The sequence below is a fragment of the Salvelinus fontinalis genome, chromosome 8, assembly GCF_029448725.1.
Source record: "Salvelinus fontinalis isolate EN_2023a chromosome 8, ASM2944872v1, whole genome shotgun sequence".
Classification (NCBI taxonomy): Eukaryota; Metazoa; Chordata; class Actinopteri; order Salmoniformes; family Salmonidae; genus Salvelinus; species Salvelinus fontinalis.
In genome coordinates, this window is record NC_074672.1 from 43,741,213 (window position 1) to 43,761,776 (window position 20,564).

A 20,564-nucleotide genomic window follows, 5' to 3' on the forward strand; every position below is an offset into this window, starting at 1 on the left:
GTGCAGGTGTTGTTACACGTAGTCTGCCACTGCGAGGACGATCAGCTGTCCGTCCTGTCTCCCTGTAGCGCCGTCTTAGGCATCTCACAGTACGGACATTGCAATTTATTGCCCTGGCCACATCTGCAGTCCTCATGCCTCCTTGCAGCATGCCTAAAGCACATGTAAGCAGAGACCCTGGGCATCATTCTTTTGGTGTTTTTCAGAGTCAGTAGAAAGGCCTCTTTAGTGTTTTCATAACTGTTACCTTAATTGCCTACCGACCGTTCCACAGGTGCATGTTCATACATTTTTTATGGTTCATTGAACAAGCATGGGAAACATTGTTTAAACCCTTCACAAGGAAGATCTGTGAAGTTATTTGGATTTTTACAAATGATCTTTGAAAGACAGGGTCCTGAAAAAGGCAAGTTTCTTTTCTTGCTGAGTTTATTATTAATCAGTATCTTAAACAATCCTCCTCCTCACATCGACCCCCCCTCCCCTTCTAGCTCTGACTCTCCTGATAGCTACGTTATTGAGGGAGAAATGTACTTACTATGCCTGTGATATGTGGTTCTCACCTAGCTATCTTAAGATGAATGCACTAACTGCAAGCCGCTCTGGATAATAGCGTCTGCTAATTGACTAAAATGTCAAATATAAATGTACCGCGACAGTTTGTTATTAGCAGTTCATTGTGTATATACCGTACCTGTCGTCCTTCCCCCACCCCCCCCCAGGTAAGAAGGTGACCATCCAAAGAATCTGCCATCAGAAGAAAAATGGTAACTAGATTTCTAAACATCTAAAGAAATAGCTACAGATGTTCTTCTGTTCAGACTGTAGAGGACAGTATTGTATTGGTCTATCACTGTTCCAAGGGTCTCTCTCTCTCTCTCCCTCCGTGTGGTAAAGGTAACGATCCGTCAGCAAAAAGGTACCTGGATGTTTTAACGATGTATGACAGTTATATATGTCATCGGCAGCTCCGTGTCTCTATCTATAACCGTTAAAACAGCAGAGGAGTGTAATGGCTCTACTTTCTCTAGCCTTTTCTACTTCCAGCTGCTGTCTTCCTTCCCCCAGGTGGCCAGCTTGGTTCGTCAGCAATGCATGTCATTAAAGCTGCTGAGAAAAAAACACATTTTCAAGGGGAACGCTCACTGTGAGGGTCGAGGGGACACAGAGCAGTGTTGTGATTGGATAATAGGATCCCCGCAGGAAGCTATACAGTAGGAAACTACAAATTAATCTGAAACTTCCTGAAATGAAAGCCTAAAGATTTTAATGAGAATGGGATATACTGTAGATGGTTGAGTTTTTGGTGGTAGCTACAGGTTTCTTTTTTCGGCAAGAAGAACCCAGCATCTCCTCTAAAGATTACCATTTACCGAGGATAGTAAACCAACCCTTATTGGAGCAGCATTTTGCAGGTCTGCGTACGTGTTGGGAGACCCAGGTTTGAGGCCCACTGTGGTCATTTGCTAAAATTGCTGTACTATCAAATAAATAAAAAACTCTTACATTCAACTATCATTATTTCATTAATCTTCAGTCACTTTATTAAGGCAATCCATTACAAAGCATTTCACAAACCACAGAAATGACAACAATTATGTCCAATGTCTGGTTTGGAAAAGTATTCTTTATCATCAGCATGCAAACCAGAGACCAAGAGGAGGTACGCACTGTAAAGCATAGATATACAATGACATAGAATGACATGTCATTCTATTTCTATGCTGTAAACACCCTAGGTCAAGGTATAAATAGTGACCAGGAGAAGCAAACACATGACCTACCTAAGGAAGAAAATATGAGGGAAAACCATGGATGCAACATGCTACGTGACTGCTGTTTCTACTGTAGATACAGTACCATCCTCACCATCATCATCATCATCAACATACACAACAAATGGCTCACTCAGGGAGTCCCTGCCTATCACAGGTCATCAGTAAGGTGAGTTGAGGAGCAGGGACCACCAAACATGTTGCCATTTTGGCACAAACATGCACACTATCTAAGAGGTTTATTTCAAACGGAACATCTTTTTGGATACCAAGTCGTCTTCATGTGGGGGCTTACATTTAAAGTTCAGACTCCACGGTGGAGACAGTTTTAAAAGTTATTTTGAAACGCATAATCTCTCTCAATTGCTTTGCTAACCCTACACAAAAATATCTTAACCAAATTGTATAAACTACTACATGAACTACTATGAGACATGTATTTTCTAATCACAGTGTCTATGTACATGGGGGGGGGGGGGGGGGGGGGGGGGGGAGGGGGGTATAAACAACCTTGACTATCCCTCACAACTAAAATAAATGAGAACAAATAAGTGAACAGATTCAAAACAAACTTTTCATAAAGATAACATCCATTCTTTAGAATGAATATTTGCTCATAACTTGAGGCAATGTAAATATACAGGCGGGATCTTAATTTGATCGCCCTGTTGCAGGAGAACATTTGAGGTTTAAAAAGGCTTCTGAAGTCGGTAATTTCCACTTAGAAATTTCAGACTTGATGAAAAAATGCATCATCCCCTGGAAATACATTATAATCCACATTTTAATTGACATTTCCTGTTGCTGCATGGTTATTTTCTTGCAGTAGCAAACTGACTCAAATTAAGATCCTACATCTGATTAAATTGTAAACAAGTGCTGACTTTTTTGTCATACATGCAGTATACTGCCACTACATTTGTAAAATAGATTTGATGCGTGCATTGTTCTCATTCAATACGAAAGTGTAATAACAAACTTTAAGGAACAATACAGTAAGTCTGTTGTTGCAGATGCAATGATAATACTTAGTTAATATTTTTTTGTTTGTTCAGTTGGCTATCCTGTACATATGAAACAGTTATCATCCTAGGCATTAGGAATCATACGTTCAATAATAAAATATGGGAAGGGAACTGTTGCTAACAAAATAAAATAAGGGTAATCTAATCAGGGTTTCGATTAGATTACTATAGGTTTCGATACTATAGGCACATTTGGATAGAGATATTGGATTACTGTGATCTATCTGTGAGTAAATAATGGGCTTGCTGAACGCACCACTTAGGGCAATACTGTATATTGTAGGACTGCATTGGCATGGTGGCAATTTCATGGTTGTTTTAAACACAGAGAAGAAGAAACTAAACATGTCTTTCCACTGTAGAAAGAGACAATAATGTAGACATATTATCCTTCTGGTGTGTCCTGTTTACGGGACTGAAGAGACAGAGACAGTGCTGCTCTGCTGTATGGTCAAGAAACTATTCCTTCAAAATGGCAATATGGCAAGAACTTAAATATGACAATACATCAACATCTTAAACATGGCACTACATCAACATCTTAAACATGGCTAGATATAACAGGGCGGCAGGTAGCCTAGCAGTTACTAGCAGTTAAGAGCATTGGGCCAGAGACCAAAAGGTCGCTGGAATCGAATCCCCAAGCCGACTAGGTGAAAAAGCTGTCAATGTGCCCTTGAGCAAGGCACTTAACCCTAATTGCTCTTGAGCGTCTGCTAAATGACTAAAATGTCAAATGTGTTTTGGAACAACAGCACACACGGAGAGTAATCTTGTCCGGAACTTGAAGACTTGTGTTTGGCTACTTTAGTTAACTGCTTTATCTCCGTGGAAACCCGGATTTGAACCCCAGTCGGTCACATATACATCAACAACTTAAATTAAAGATGGCAATACATCCCTGGCAGCAAGTTTTAAATCTATCAGTAGTCCAGATGAAGTGAGTAAAATAGATTGCACACTGTTATCAACTGCTCTTTATGCAGTTACTTTTTATATTGACTCCCTTTTAATGACGTCTTACATGCTGACTAGACCGGGCACACTCGTGCGTCCGAGTTGATTTTGTCCATCCACACCAGACGCGATCACGACACGCAGTTTGAAATATCAAAACGATCTTTGAACCAACTATATTAATTTGGGGACAGTTCGAAAAGCATTAAACATTCATGGCAATTTAGCTAGCTAGCTTGCAGTTGCTAGCTAATTTGTCCTGGGATATAAACATTGGGTTGTTATTTTACCTGAAATGCACAAGGTCCTCTACTCCGACAATTAATCCACAGATAAAAGGAGAAACCTAGTTAGTTTTTAGTAATCTCTCCTCCTTCAGGCTTCTTCTTCTTCTTTGGACTTTATATAGTGGTTGGCAACCAACTTTAAGGTGCATTACCACTACCAACTGGACTGGAGTGTGGACCTCAGTTCAACTTTCAATCACCCACGTAGGTATATGCTCCTAAAAACCAATGAGGAGATGGGAGAGGCGGGACTTTCAGCGCATCAAGCGTCACAAATAGAACCAAGTTCTATTTTTAGGGCCTAGCTACACGGAAGCCCGTTGACGCGTGTCAGTATTTTGGATGCAATGATTGAATGACATGTATGCATACATTTATTTTGCAACGCTCGTGCACATAATGCGAGTGGTGTGGTCAGCATGTTAGAAACGCAATGAATATACAATCTGCAAAAGATAAAGGATAAAATGGCATAGGCTACAGTACTTATCCGATATTTTTTTTAACTTCAGTTTATTTTTATTAATAAATACTCTCTTAACTTTAATTTTCTTAAAACTGCATTGTTGGTTAAGGGCTTATAAGTAAGCATTTCAGTGTTGTATTCAGTGTTCAGTGTTGTACACCTGTTCTATTCGGCGCATGTGACAAATTTGATTTGATTATATTATGCTGGGCTGAAAGTATTTCTCATTGTTTTATTTTCTCAGTGGGGAAAAAAAAAATCTATTCCAACAAATTAATGAATGTAGTTGACATCACACTTCGCAAAAGGTGTTTCATCAACATCTGTTGCCTTCTCAGTGTTCTATATCCACTATGAATTTCTATGGCACGGTGTGCAGAGCATAAAGAAGAATCAAACAGAATCAACAACATCATACGAGAAGGATTATACAAAATACAACGAGAAGGATTATAGCAACCGAGATATGTGTGAATGCAGCTAGCTAGACGACATACCTCGCTACATACTAATACTATGGAAATACTATGCCTTTGAAGACGTGGCTCTGGTCGTGCATGAGCAGATGTGTAAACAATAATAATGCAGAATGTGAAGTAACTAGATTCTAGATTCATTCTCAATCGTGACAACGTTCTAGAACTGGAAGACATTTCATTTTGTTGCTGTGCAATCCTTTCCATTGTCTTTGAGGGGTAGCTGTTGGTTGCTAGTATATAATTGTGGTATATATTTCATTTGATCAATACATGTTTTGTTTATGACCTTTGTGCTTTTTATTTGGACTGTTAGTGCATTTTGTTGATACCTATTGTTAATATATAGGGTAAGTATGTCTTGTACAGGGTGCATGAAGTTAAACTATCATACAAACATCTGGTCATCTGTGTAACTGTCACAATCCAAAATGTAAAAGCATTCATCTTGATCTTTTACAACTATTCCTAAAACAGTTGGATAGTTTCTATCTACCACATGCTTTGTATTACAGTACTCTTCAAAGTATAAATGAACAATTATCCATAGCATTGACCCCCCCCCCCCCCCCCCCCCCCCCCAAAAAAAAAACCTGATGGGAAAATATGAAGAAAAATATTAACCCCAACATGAATAGATGCTGTAGTTTTTACAATAGATCCAACATACACCACCACTCTAAAATGTATCATATACACAAACGTGATACAAACTGGCACATTCTAATAATTTATGTCCTCAAAAACACCCTCTCCATCTAAGGCATGCTACCTGTTACATCACCACTTTGACAGCTCTGACTGCTAACATCTAACATTCGTTTTACATCACTGCTCTGTTTATCTCCTCTCTTCACCTCCTCTGTGACTCTCCAATTCTCATCCCCCTCTTCGCCCTCCCGTCAGGAGATGAAACTCAAAAGGAAAACTCCATGATCTTCAGCTTTTTCCATCAAAGCAGTCTCGCTCCAAACAAAATGGAGTCTTATCAATTTGTTCAGCATAGAAAAAAAGTGCCTTGAAGCATTTTCACATTTACGTTTTGCATCCCTCCATGAGGGAGGGGTCCACCACCCATCCTACCGCGACCTCCTTCCCCAGGGTTGGCACCTCAGATGGGGGTAGGTCTAGGGCTCAGACAGGGGGGGTCTGGGCGTGGTCCTGGTCTTCACGGCCTGGTTCCTCATTGAGTGGAGGCAGGAGGCAGGGTTTGATACCTCTACTCTTCATGTAGAGGATGAGCTGTTCAGGGATCTCAGCCAGGACGTCTTTGGCTAGCCGGGCCATACTCAACACGTGGTTTCCTGCCCGGTCCATGTAGTCTCTGAATGGAACAAACTATATGGGGGGGGGGGGGGAGAAAGAGAGAGAGAGAGAGAGAGAGAGAGGTATCGTTTCTATAGCACTTTGATCTGTTTCAAACTTGAAAGTGGCAATATGTGACAATGTTTATTGTTATTTCATTTCAGAACTATTTTGTCAAGTGAAACTATGATGGATTTGACTAATATGTCAGATTGTTTGGTTAGGGGTGAATAGGGGGGTGTGGAATATTTCACAAATGGCACCTCTGAGATTTGAACAATGATGCCATCAATCCTCAGTAGTTTCCTTACTGTATCGATGTGACCTTTCTGTGACATGCCCCCCCCCTCATCACTCATCAGTGTTGTGTTATGGTCATACGGGAAAAACTGAAATTGAGCTCTACCTGTACAATGTCTCTCTCTGCTAGCTTCCCTCGCGAGGAGATTCTGATGTCATCACCGTCAAGCTCCACCATGGCTACAGAGAAGAGAAAAAGGGACACCAGTTTAAACCCCTGCGCGAGTCACTACCCTTTATAATGGCTTATAACACCAGTTTAATCCTCTACTGTCTGGGCGAGTCATTACCCTTCATAGTGGCTTATAACACCAGTTTAAACCTCTACTGTCTGGGTGGTGACTGACACTTTATAATGGCTTATAACACCAGTTTAAACCCCTACTGTCTGGGTGAGTCACTACCCTTCATAGTGGTTTATAACACCAGTTTAAACCTCTACTGTCTGGGTGAGTCCCTACCCTTCATAGTGGTTTATAACACCAGTTTAAACCTCTACTGTCTGGGTGAGTCCCTACCCTTCATAGTGGTTTATAACACCAGTTTAAACCCCTACTGTCTGGGCGAGTCACTACCCTTCATAGTGGTTTATAACACCAGTTTAAACCCCTACTGTCTGGGTGAGTCACTACCCTTCATAGTGGCTTATAACACCAGTTTTAAACACTACTTTCTGGGTGAGTCATGACCCTTCATAGTGGCTTATAACACCAGTTTAACCCTCTACTGTCTGGGTGAGTCACTACCCTTCATAGTGGCTTATAACACCAGTTTAAACCTCTTCTGTCTGGGTGGTGACTGACCCTTTATAATGGCTTATAACACCAGTTTAACCCTCTACTGTCTGGGAGAGTTACTACCCTTCATAGTGGTTTATAACACCAGTTTAAACCTCTTCTGTCTGGGTGGTGACTGACACTTTATAATGGCTTATAACACCAGTTTAAACCCCTACTGTCTGGGTGAGTCACTACCCTTCATAGTGGTTTATAACACCAGTTTAAACCTCTACTGTCTGGGTGAGTCCCTACCCTTCATAGTGGTTTATAACACCAGTTTAAACCTCTACAGTCTGGGTGAGTCACTAATCTTCATAGTGGTTTATAACACCAGTTTAAACCTCTACTGTCTGGGTGAGTCCCTACCCTTCATAGTGGTTTATAACACCAGTTTTAAACACTACTTTCTGGGTGAGTCACGGCCCTTCATAGTGGCTTATAACACCAGTTTAAACCTCTACTGTCTGGGAGAGTCACTACCCTTCATAGTGGCTTATAACACCAGTTTAAACCTCTTCTGTCTGGGTGGTGACTGACCCTTTATAATGGCTTATAACACCAGTTTAACCCTCTACTGTCTGGGTGAGTCACTACCCTTCATAGTGGCTTATAACACCAGTTTAAACTTCTACTGTCTGGGTGAGTCACTACCCTTCATAGTGGCTTATAACACCAGTTTAACCCTCTACAGTCTGGGTGAGTCACTACCCTGCACTGTCTGTGTAACTTTAACCATTATGGTGGCTTTTTACTCCAGTGTAAACATGCTGTACATTGCCTGTAGGAGTGACTACCCATCATGGTGTCCATATTACTATAGCTTCAGACTCACAAGGAGGGGTCTCAGTGTCACTCGGACTTGTAGTTGGAGGCTGTCCTAATGTGGCCTATGGTGTGTGCGTTTCAAGTTTGGGGAAGCTAATTTCCACCACAAAAATGCACTTAATAGCAAAGCATTCCTCACATTTGGAAACTTATGTAAGATGGCCTAATATTCCTAATGTGAATAACAAATTAAATAGTCATAATTTAGGCTAATAATATAACTCAATCACAGTTCGCAAAAAATACTTTTCAATGCAGCATGTAGTGGCGTAGAGAAAGCCTAGGCTATATCGGATACATTTCTTCTCCTTTTTTTGCACAGGAAAATGTTGGTGTCACCTCCTAATCTGTTTCACCTGTCTTTGTGATTGTTTCCACCCCTCTCCAGGTGTCGCCCATCTTCCCCATTATCCCCTGTGTATTTATACCTGTGTTCTCTGTCTGTTGCCAGTTTGTTTTGTTCGTCAAGCCTACCAGCATTTTCCCCCTTGTTCCTGTTTTCTTGTTTCCCGGTTTTGACCATTCCTGCCTGCCCTGACCATGAGCCTGCCTGCCATCCTGTACCTTTGCCCCAGCTATCTGAATTATTGACCTCTGCCTGACCTGACCCTGAGCCTGCCTGACCCTGTTTGTTCGACCAATAAACCTTTGTTATTTCGTCACTGTCTGGACCTGGGTCTTACATTAAACATGATACTTGGCCTTTTTTTAAAAACGCATTTCATGCAATTCTACTAGACTATATATGACTGGATACATTAGCAGAATAATTTTTACAGGGCAGCCTACTCTGCTGACACTGACAAACAGATCAATAATAACAACATTGTCTGATCCATATAATCGGCCTATGAAAACGGGGGAGAAACAAATACAATATGGCGTCAATCTAACCTGGAGGAGTGTCACGGATCCCTCCGGAACTGTCATTACGCACACCTGGCCCCTATTCCATTTGATTAGTCATTGTATAAGTGTGCCCTTTGTTCACCATTGTCCTGTCGATTATTGTGCCACATGTCCGTTGGTCGTGTGAGTACCTGTGCTATGTTGTTTTGGCTTTCGTGCCACGTGGATTGTGCAGATGATTACGGGTCTCATCCCGTGTGATAATCATTGTGTATTCATTCGAGGTACTCCTCACTCTTTTGTTTTGGTTTTTACCCTGTGTGTTGTATATGTGTTTGTTTGGTCTTCGTCCCTGTGCCCTTACACAGCACGCTGTAATTTGGGTAATAAAAACCCCTATTGCGCATTCCTGTGCCTGTCTCCCGATCCATTTATGCCAACGTGACAAGGAAGAAATGATTATCCAAAAACAAACAAAAGTGGAACTGACCCAAAGATAAAGAGAGTGAATATGCAAACTCACTGGGGATAGATAGGGTCAATAATCTCTACTAGTGCAAATAAGATCTGCTACTGTTCGCTCAATTAAGTTGAGAATTTTGATAACTAAAATACACAGTTTGGAGTCTTTGTATTGTAATCTCTTTACAACAATAGCCATTTTCTTTTCAAACGTTTTTTCCGCAATGTTGTTTTTAAATCTTGTCATATGCCATGGCTGGGTCTCTCTGCTTTTCACTGACAGTCGCAACTCAACAATCATTTATTTGGTAGATTATTATTATTATATATTTTTTTAATGATCCTCTGTGGCTAAATCATGCTCTCTGGTATAGTAGCCTATTTTGAATGACTTTATTTACTTCTGTATAGACAGGAGTAAGCTAATTAGGCTGCATAATTTTGGGCAATGTAATTCAATTTACTTTAGGGAAATCTTAGCTTCCCTTAGCCTTATGGATGCGCTGCCTATGCCTCCTAATCAATTATAATAACTGCCTTTAACATTCATGAGAACATTCCCAGCATCGTAAATAACCATGTAAAAGAAGAATATTTCAAACCAATCACCAGCCAGCCACTGTTACAGCAAACAGCACACCAAAATGGCGAGAATCAAAGTTGTGACCATATGTTGAAAATATTCAGATTGTATGCAACAGCTGTGAATTGCTTATTATTAACTAGGGACTTCCACCAAATTGCCAATTAGCTAAGATCCCTCACACTGAAACTGCCCCCCTGTAACCTCCTACCTTAATTCTATTGCATTATTTATTGTACATCAACGACAGAACACTTGGCATATTTGACAGAGGAATTTCTTATTTGAGTTGTGTTGATTATTTCCAATTCCCAATCTGGCCCTCAAACCATCATGGTCACCTAATAATCCCCAGTTTACAATTGGCTCATTCATCCCCCTCCTCTCCCCTGTAACTATTCCCCAGGTCGTTGCTGCAAATGAGAACGTGTTCTCAGTCAACTTACCTGGTAAAATAACGGTAAAATAAATAAATACATTTATGCAAATGTTGTGAGTTGTTATTTCCTCAGCATTGGTCAAGGACTAAGTTAAAGACATTGTGTGAAAATGTTTTCTTTCTCTTAGCCACATAGTGAAATAATACTCTTTCTGACCAGCAGCAGCTTATAAGTGTCTCTTTTGAATGAATTTCCATTTCCCATCTAAAGACATACACTGAGTATAGAAACAGTATGAACACCTGCTCTTTCCAGGACATACTGTAGACTGACCAGGTGAATCCAGGTGGAAGCTATGAAAGCTATTATTGATTTGTCATTTGTTAAATCCACTTCAATCAGTGTAGATGAAGGGGAGGAGACCGGTTAAATAAGGATTTTTAAGCCTTGAGACATGGGTGCCATCCAGAGGGTGAAAAGTGCCTTTGAAAAGGATATGGTAGTAGGTGCCAGGCGCACCAGCTTGTGTCAAGAACTGCAACGCTGCTGGGGTTTTCACACTCAACAGTTTCCCCGTGTGTATCAAGAATGGTCCACCACCCAAAGGATATCCAGCCAACTTGACACAACAGTGGGAAGCATTGGCGTCAACATGGGACAGCATCCCTGTGGACCACTTTCAACACCTTGTAGAGTCCATGGCCTGACGAATTGAGGCTATTCTGCTGGCAAAATTTGTAAATATATTTTTTAAATTGAGCCTTTATTTATTTAACTAGACAAGTTAGTTAAGAACAAATTCTTAACTGGGGGTGCAACTCAATATTAGGAAGGTGCTCCTAATGTTTGGTATACTCAGTGTATTGACATCGCTATCTGCTAATTATAAATGAAAACAACAAAAAACAAGCATTAAAATATCATGAAAGCATTATGAGGGGGGTCAATCTCACCATCAAACTCAGCTTGGCCGACTCCAACAATGATGATAGACATTGGAAGCTTAGCGGCCTGCGGAGAACAAACACAGTGACGAACAAAGAAGTAGATGTGATACTGTCAACATTCTGACAAGGTGTTTTTTGAGTTCTTTACGTGGGCAAAAGCTTTAGTCATTAAACGTTCATACCGGTAGTTGTCTTTGTTTAGTGTATTTTGCAAAATAAAAACAATTGATCCCCCCCCAAAAAAAGATTCTAAAGAGGACAGATCAAAAAAAAAAAAAAAAAAAAAAAAAATCAGTCACAAACCAATCTGACAGCCTCTATACAAAGCAGTTGATCACTATTCAAACGGTGTATAATGCATTGGGTTTATTCAGTGACACAGTAAACAGTGCTACTTCTTTCACAACAGTCTGCTAATCTAGTCGCACAGGGCAGCAAGACACAAGGAGACCATTGGACGAAAGACAAATACATGTGCATTGCACAGACAAGATAACCCGAAACACTGCGTTTGCTGACAATTCCCTGCTTGCTGTTCACACTGTTCAGCTCGGCTCTAGTTGAACATTCAGTCTGGGGAAATGCATCAGAATTGCAAAAAACTTGATTTGTCCATATCCAGCAGAATTCTCTGGAGGTTGAGAAAGACATTCTCTTTAGCCATGTGTGGATGTATTGCCGCTACAAGGAATATCAGTTTTACAGTAGACCATTTAAAAAGTTAAAGATTTGAGTCAGTCGTGGAATATTTTGTCCAGGCAAACTACGACAGTATAGCCAACGTAATAGTAAACGGTAGAATATACAAAATAGCATAGGATATTGTCTACAGTGTTAATACAATGTGTTCTGTAGAGAGCACGTACAGAGGAGGGGAACATAGCACAGCCAAAATGCTTACAGTACATCTCTCCCTCCCAACAGTGAAATACACTTACATCATCTCTTATTTAGGACGCCTGGTAAAGCAGCATAGTAAAATGTCAGGGGCGCTACTTTAACTGGGGACGGGGGGGGACGGGGTAACCCCCCACATTCTGAATTTATGTTTTTGTCCAACCCCCCCCCAATTTTATCATGTGCTACAAAACGAGGCAACGGTGTGCTTTAGGACCATGCGGACGCCTCCGAAACCAGAGTTCCGCGCCCCTGGGAAATATACCGTAAGCGATCGACAAAGCTGCTGCTTTAAACCAGCTAACGATGACCTGGTGCTTTAAACCAGCTAACGATGACCTGGTGCTTTAAACCAGCTAATGATGACCTGCTGCTTTAAACCAGCTAACGATGACCTGGTGCTTTAAACCAGCTAATGATGACCTGCTGCTTTAAACCAGCTAATGATGACCTGCTGCTTTAAACCAGCTAATGATGACCTGCTGCTTTAAACCAGCTAATGATGACCTGCTGCTTTAAACCAGCTAACGATGACCTGGTGCTTCAAACCAGCTAATGATGACCTGGTGTTTTTAAACCAGCCGATGATGACCTGGTGTTTTAAACCAGCTAATGATGACCTGGTGCTTTAAACCAGCTAATGATGACCTGGTGCTTTAAACCAGCTAACGATGACCTGGTGCTTTAAACCAGCTAATGATGACCTGGTGCTTTAAACCAGCTAATGATGACCTGGTGCTTTAAACCAGCTAATGATGACCTGCTGCTTTAAACCAGCTAATGATGACCTGGTGCTTTAAACCAGCTAATGATGACCTGGTGCTTTAAACCAGCTAATGATGACCTGCTGCTTTAAACCAGCTAATGATGACCTGCTGCTTTAAACTAGCTAATGATGACCTGCTGCTTTAAACCAGCTAACGACCAGCTAACGATGACCTGGTGCTTTAAACCAGCTAACGACCAGCTAACGATGACCTGGTGCTTTAAACCAGCTAACGATGACCTGCTGCTTTAAACCAGCTAATGATGACCTGGTGCTTTAAACCAGCTAACGATGACCTGCTGCTTTAAACCAGCGAATGATGACCTGGTGCTTTAAACCAGCTAACGATGACCTGCTGCTTTAAACCAGCCAATGATGACCTGCTGCTTTAAACCAGCTAATGATGACCTGCTGCTTTAAACCAGCTAATGATGACCTGCTGCTTTAAACCAGCTAACGATGACCTGGTGCTTTAAACCAGCTAATGATGACCTGGTGCTTTAATCCAGCTAACGATGACCTGGTGCTTTAAACCAGCTAAGGATGACCTGCTGCTTTAAACCAGCTAATGATGACCTACTGCTTTAAACCAGCTAATGATGACCTGGTGCTTTAAACCAGCTAACGATGACCTGGTACTTTAAACCAGCTAACGATGACCTGGTGCGTTAAACCAGCTAATGATGACCTGATGCTTTAAACCAGCCGATGATGACCTGGTGCTTTTGAAGCGAAAGACGATGTGCATGAGCTGGCATCAATGATCTAACATGCCCTGCACTGTACACTGTAAATCTTACTCCTCTCTGCTTATCTGAGCAGTGTCTCTATTCCACTACATCAACATAATAGGACCGATCTATGATTTATCCTCCTGCCGCCACCACCCAAAGTTCGATGCTGCAATATGTTATATTGGGAGATATACGGTAAAAGCTCTGTGGTATGAATTAATGATAAATGCCTGTGGTGAAAACACATTCGGATGTGGAGAAGATGCAGGGAGTGTGTGTGTGTGTGTGTGTGTGTGTGTGTGTGTGTGTGTGTGTGTGTGTGTGTGTGTGTGTGTGTGTGTGTGTACATATGTGTGCTCTTTCTCTCATTCTCTCTCTCGTTCTCACTCTCCCTCTTTCACTCTCTCTCACACTGAAACTCTAACAGGTTTTTCTATTTAATCAACACACTTGTATCAATAAACGCCACATCATATTTTCACAAAGACTGAACCACAAACATACATTATTTAGTCGACACTGTTAGTAACTTTACTTCTTACTCAGGGGATCCTACTTCAGCAAGCTGTTTAAATACCATCTATTTTTGGACTGCAAAAATAATTGCAAACCCAACAACTTTGAATAGTTTGATCTCTACCTGTCCCTGGCTGTAATAGTATTTTCCGGCCTGCAGAAGCAAACCTGGAAGTTTCTAAAATCATTAAAATATTCATGAATTTTATTCCAACCATCCTCTGCATGACAAACCAGTCAGCGAGGCAGCCCCTCCCCCACCCTCCCCTGTGACACGGGTATAAACTGCCAACACATTGACCACGTTCCAAATGGAAGCCTATTCCATATGTAGTGCACTAGTTTTAAGCAGGGTTCATAGGGCTCTGGTCAAAAGTAGTGCACTAAATAAGGAATATGGTGCACTTTGAGACACAGATATGCAGTGATGTAATAGTGGCCCAAATGAATTATGGGCCATGGTGATTCTGCTGTTCTGTCCTGACAGAAAAGGAAGAGAGTTGGCCCTCCTGTATTAACCACTGCCCTTGGTGGAGAGTGAAGTTAAGGAGAGATCTGTGAAACATCAAAGACAGGGGTTGGAGCTAATATTTAGCCCAAAGGCTGGCCTGGTAAACGGGCAGACGAGTGCGGGAATGGAGGGTAATGTGGACTCCATAGAGATATGCAAAACTACAGTGGGGAGCACAAGTATTTGATACACTGCCGATTTTGCAGGTTTTCCTACTTACAAAGCATGTAGAGGTCTGTCATTTTTATCATAGGTACACTTCAACTGTGAGAGACGGAATCTAAAATCTAAAACAAAAATCCAGAAAATCACATTGTATAATTTTAAAGTAATTAATTTGCATTTTATTGCATAACATAAGTATTTGATACATCAGAAAAGCAGAACTTAATATTTGGTACAGAAACCTTTGTTTGCAATTACAGAGATCATACGTTTCCTGTAGTTCTTGACCAGGTTTGCACACACTGCAGCAGGGATTTTGGCCCACTCCTCCATACAGACCTTCTCCAGATCCTTCAGTTTTTGGGGCTGTCACTGGACAATACGGACTTTCAGCTCCCTCCAAAGATTTTCTATTCGGTTCAGGTCTGGAGACTGGCTAGGCCACTCCAGGACCTTGAGATGCTTCTTACGGAGGCACTCCTTAGTTGCCCTGGCTGTGTGTTTCGGGTTGTTGTCATGCTGGAAGACCCAGCCATGACCCATCTTCAATGCTCTTACTGAGGGAAGGAGGTTGTTGGCCAAGATCTCGCGATACATGGCCCCATCCATCCTCCCCTCAATACGGTGCAGTCGTCCTGTCCCCTTTGCAGAAAAGCATCCCCAAAGAATGATGTTTCCACCTCCATCCTTCACGGTTGTGATGGTGTTCTTGGGGTTGTACTCATCCTTCTTCTTCCTCCAAACACGGCGAGTGGAGTTTAGACCAAAAAGCTCTATTTTTTGTCTCATCAGACCACATGACCTTCTCCCATTCCTCCTCTGGATCATCCAGATGGTCATTGGCAAACTTCAGACGGGCCTGGACATGCGCTGGCTTGAGCAGGGGGACCTTGCGTGCGCTGCAGGATTTTAATCCATGACAGCGTAGTGTGTTACTAATTGTTTTCTTTGAGACTTTGGTCCCAGCTCTCTTCAGGTCATTGACCAGGTCCTGCCGTGTAGTTCTGGGCTGATCCCTCACCTTCCTCATGATCATTGATGCCCCACGAGGTGAAATCTTGCATGGAGCCCCAGACCGAGGGTGATTGACCGTCATCTTGAACTTCTTCCATTTTCTAATAATTGCGCCAACAATTGTTGCCTTCTCACCAAGCTGCTTGCCTATTGTCCTGTAGCCCATCCCAGCTTTGTGCAGGTCTACAATTTTATCCCTGATATCCTTACACAGCTCTCTGGTCTTGGCCATTGTGGAGAGGTTGGAGTCTGTTTGATTGAGTGTGTGGACAGGTGTCTTTTATACAGGTAACGAGTTCAAACAGGTGCAGTTAATACAGGAAATGAGTGGAGAACAGGAGGGCTTCTTAAAGAAAAACTAACAGGTCTGTGAGAGCCGGAATTCTTACTGGTTGGTAGGTAATCAAATACTTATGTCATGCAATAAAATGCAAATTAATTACTTAAAAATCATACAATGTGATTTTCTGGATTTTTGTTTTAGATTCCGTCTCTCACAGTTGAAGTGTACCTATGATAAAAAATACAGACCTCTACATGCTTTGTAAGTAGGAAAACCTGCAAAATCGACAGTGTATCAAATACTTGTTCTCCCCACTGTAAATCAGCAGGACAGTATGGACAATTGGAGAAAACAACTGATAGCGGCAAAGGATTCAACTCCAAATAAACAAGTAATTCTGTCTTTTGTCCCTGTGTTGAGAATAGTGATTCTAGTTGACAGGATTGTAAATGCGATGGCAGGACACAGAAAGCAGGGACAAGGCAGCAGGTTAGAAGGCTTGGTTGACTCAGTTGAGGCCGGTTAGAGGTAGAGGATTGCCTGAGGCAGGTTGGAAGGCTGAGACAGGTTAAAAGGCTTGGTGGAGGCAGGTTGGAAGGCTGAGGCAGGTTAGAAGGCTTGACTCGGTTGAGGCAGGTTAGAAAGGTTTGCTCGGTTGAGGCAGGTTAGAAAGGTTTGCTCGGTTGAGGCAGGTTAGAAGGGTTTGCTCGGTTGAGGCAAGTTAGAAAGGTTTGCTCGGTTGAGGCAGGTTAAAAGGCTTGACTCGGTTGAGGCAGGTTAGAAGGGTTTGCTCAGTTGAGGCAGGTTAGAAGGCTTGACTCGGTTGAGGCAGGTTAGAAGGGTTTGCTCGGTTGAGGCAGGTTAGAAAGATTTGCTCGGTTGAGGCAGGTTAGAAGGCTTGACTCGGTTGAGGCAGGTTAGAAGGGTTTGCTCGGTTGAGGCAGGTTAGAAGGCTTGACTCGGTTGAGGCAGGTTAGAAAGGTTTGCTCGGTTGAGGCAGGTTAGAAAGGTTTGCTCGGTTGAGGCAGGTTAGAAGGGTTTGCTCGGTTGAGGCAGGTTAGAAAGGTTTGCTCGGTTGAGGCAGGTTAGAAGGCTTGACTCGGTTGAGGCAGGTTAGAAGGGTTTGCTCGGTTGAGGTAGGTTAGAAAGATTTGCTCGGTTGAGGCAGGTTAGAAGGGTTTGCTCGGTTGAGGCAGGTTAGAAAGGTTTGCTCGGTTGAGGCAGGTTAGAAGGCTTGACTCGGTTGAGGCAGGTTAGAAGGGTTTGCTCGGTTGAGGTAGGTTAGAAAGATTTGCTCGGTTGAGGCAGGTTAGAAGGCTTGACTCGTTTGAGGCAGCTTAGAAGGGTTTGCTCGGTTGAGGCAGGTTAGAAGGCTTGACTCGGTTGAGGTAGGTTAGAAAGATTTGCTCGGTTGAGGCAGGTTAGAAAGGTTTGCTCGGTTGAGGCATGTTAAAAGGCTTGACTCGGTTGAGGTAGGTTAGAAAGGTTTGCTCGGTTGAGGCATGTTAAAAGGCTTGACTCGGTTGAGGCCGTTTATAGAAAGCTTGGCTCGGTTGAGGCAGGTTAAAAGGCTTGGCGGACGCAGGATAGAGCAGCAGACAAGATCTTAAAAGGAAGGTGTGGCTGTTCTAATGGTTTGACTAACAGTCGCAAATTCCCTTTAAACCCAGTCTGCTGTGAGGTCAGAGGTTAGAAGTCATCAGAGGTCAGGATGCCGTGCTGCTCCCCAATTGGATAGTAGACACACTCTGTGTATTCTCACGGCCAGAGATACAAAGTGGATCCAAGGGACTTTTAGAAGCCCACAAGCAAGCGTTAATGTTAAGTACAGCGCTATCATAAACAAATTGATGTTCATAGATACAAAACCTTAAATTGGGTCAAACAAAAATAAAAGAACATCCAAACAACAGTGAAACAACTTGAGCAGATAATAGAACTGAACATCGGCCTACTTCTTCAAATAAAGTGACCCTGACGAGAATGTCTCAAAGCAGCAGAACAACACACATTGACTTTGGCCTGGAGCTAGCTGAGGTAGAAAGGCAGAGGTGCTATAGTGAGTTACAGTAAAAGCACCCGTAAAGCAGAGAGGGAGAGAAAGAGGGAGAAAGAGAGAGACAGGGAGACAGTGGGCAAAGGAGGATTATGAGTAATGGGAACATCCAGCAGACCACTCACGTTGACGATGGCCTCCTTGGTCTGGGCCATGTCTGATATGACTCCGTCTGTGATGATGAGCAGGACAAAGTACTGAGAACCGTCTTGTACAGCCGCTGCGTACCTGGCAGAGAACAGAGCCACAACAAGTTAGGGGCTGAAAGATAAGATAAGAATTACCCCCTTCCAATACTGATGATGACATCCCGGGACATTATAGAAGTCATTGGAGCAGTAGATATTCAGTAACATAATGCAGGGCTCGACTAAATTGGTTGCGCTGAAGATCTGCGCTGAAGACTGACATTTAAAGGGATACTTTTTGGGATTTTGGCAGAGGCCCTTTAATCTATACCGAACAAAAAATATAAACGCAACATGCAACAATTTCAAAGATTTTACTGAGTTACAGTTCATTTAAGTAAATCAGTTAATTTAAATAAATTCATTAGGCCCTAATCTATGGATTTCACATGACTGGAAACACAGATATGTTGGTCTGTTGGTCACAGATACCTTAAAAAAAAGGTAGGGGCGTGGATCAGAAAACCAGTCAGTATCTGGTGTGATCACCATTTGCCTCATGCATCGCAACACATTTCCTTCGCATAGAGTTGATCAGGCTGTTGATTGTGGCCTGTGGAATGTTGACCCACTCCTCTTCAATGGCTGTGCGAAGTTGTTGGATATTGGCGGAAACTGGAACACGATGTCGTACAGGTCGATCCAGAGCATCCCAAACATGCTAAATCGGTGACATGTCTTGTTAGTTTGCAGGCCATGAAAGAAATGGGGCATTTTCAGCTTCCAGGAATTGTGTACAGATCCTAGCGACATGGGGCTGTGCATTATCATGCTAAGACATGAGGTGATTGCGGCGGATGAATGGCACGACAATGTGCCTCAGGGTCTCGCCACGGTATCTCTGTGCATTCAAATTCCCGTCGATAAAATGCAATTGTGTTCGTTGTCCGTAGCTTATGCAAATACCATAACTTGAGACATATGTGGCATTGTGTTGTGTGACTAAACTGCACATTTTAGAGTGGCCTTTTATTGTCCCCACATTTTAGAGTGACCTGTTTATTGATCATGCTGTTTAAACCTCTACTTCATCACCCTCCCGGATCCGGGTTCCTCCTCATCAAAAAAGCTGACTAGCATAGCCTAGCCTAACGGGACAGGGATATCATATAATATTATTTTCATGAAATCACAAGTCCAATACAGCAAATGAAAGATAAACATCTTGTGAATCCAGCCATCATTTCCGATTTTTTAAATGTTTTACAGCGAAAACACAATATGTATTTCTATTAGCTAACCACAATAGCCAAACACACAACCGCATATTTTCACCATGTTTCCACCGCATAGGTAGCTTTCACAAAACCGACAAAATAGAGATAAAATTAGTCACTAACCAAGAAACAACTTCATCAGATGACAGTCTTATAACATGTTATACAATACATTTATGTTTTGTTCAAAAATGTGCATATTTGAGGTATACATCATAGTTTTACATTGCAGCCACCATCAAAGATAGCACCAAAGCAGCCAGAATAATTACAGAGAGCAATGTGAAATACATAAATACTCATCATAAAACATTTATGAAAAATACATGGTGTACAGCAAATGAAATATAAACATCTTGTGAATCCAGCCAATATTTCCGATTTTTTAAGTGTTTTACAGCGAAAACACAATGTAGAATTATATTAGCTTACCACAATAGGCAAACACACAAACACATTTATTCACCGCAAAGGTAGCTTTCACAAAAACCGGCAATAGATATAAAATTAATCACTAACCTTTGGACAACTTCATCAGATGACAGTCTTATAACATCATGTTATACAATACATTTATGTTTTGTTCGAAAATGTGCATATTTAGAGCTGCAAATCGTGGTTATACATTGTGAATACGTAGCAACATTTCCCCAGAATGTCCGGAGATATTTTGGACACTCACCTAATCTGACCAAAGAACTCATCATAAACTTTACATACAATCACTTGTTCTATAGCAAATGAAAGATACACTGGTTCTTAATGCAACCGCTGTGTTAGATTTAAAAAAATAACTTTACC

At 41.9% G+C, this 20,564-nt stretch overlaps 1 protein-coding gene across 1 annotated transcript in view; it reads right to left on the reverse strand.

Moving 5' to 3' along the window:
* Window positions 1-5,557: 5,557 nt before the first annotated feature.
* Window positions 5,558-20,564, reverse strand: part of LOC129861294 (copine-5-like) — a 207,616-nt gene continuing 192,609 nt past the window's right edge. The window contains exons 20-23 of the mRNA XM_055932583.1: window positions 18,484-18,586; window positions 11,423-11,480; window positions 6,698-6,771; window positions 5,558-6,324 (exon numbers count right to left, since the gene is read on the reverse strand). Of these exons, the coding sequence (XP_055788558.1) occupies window positions 6,121-6,324; window positions 6,698-6,771; window positions 11,423-11,480; window positions 18,484-18,586 (439 nt within the window). The 3' untranslated portion in view covers window positions 5,558-6,120. The remainder of the gene's footprint in view (window positions 6,325-6,697; window positions 6,772-11,422; window positions 11,481-18,483; window positions 18,587-20,564) is intronic.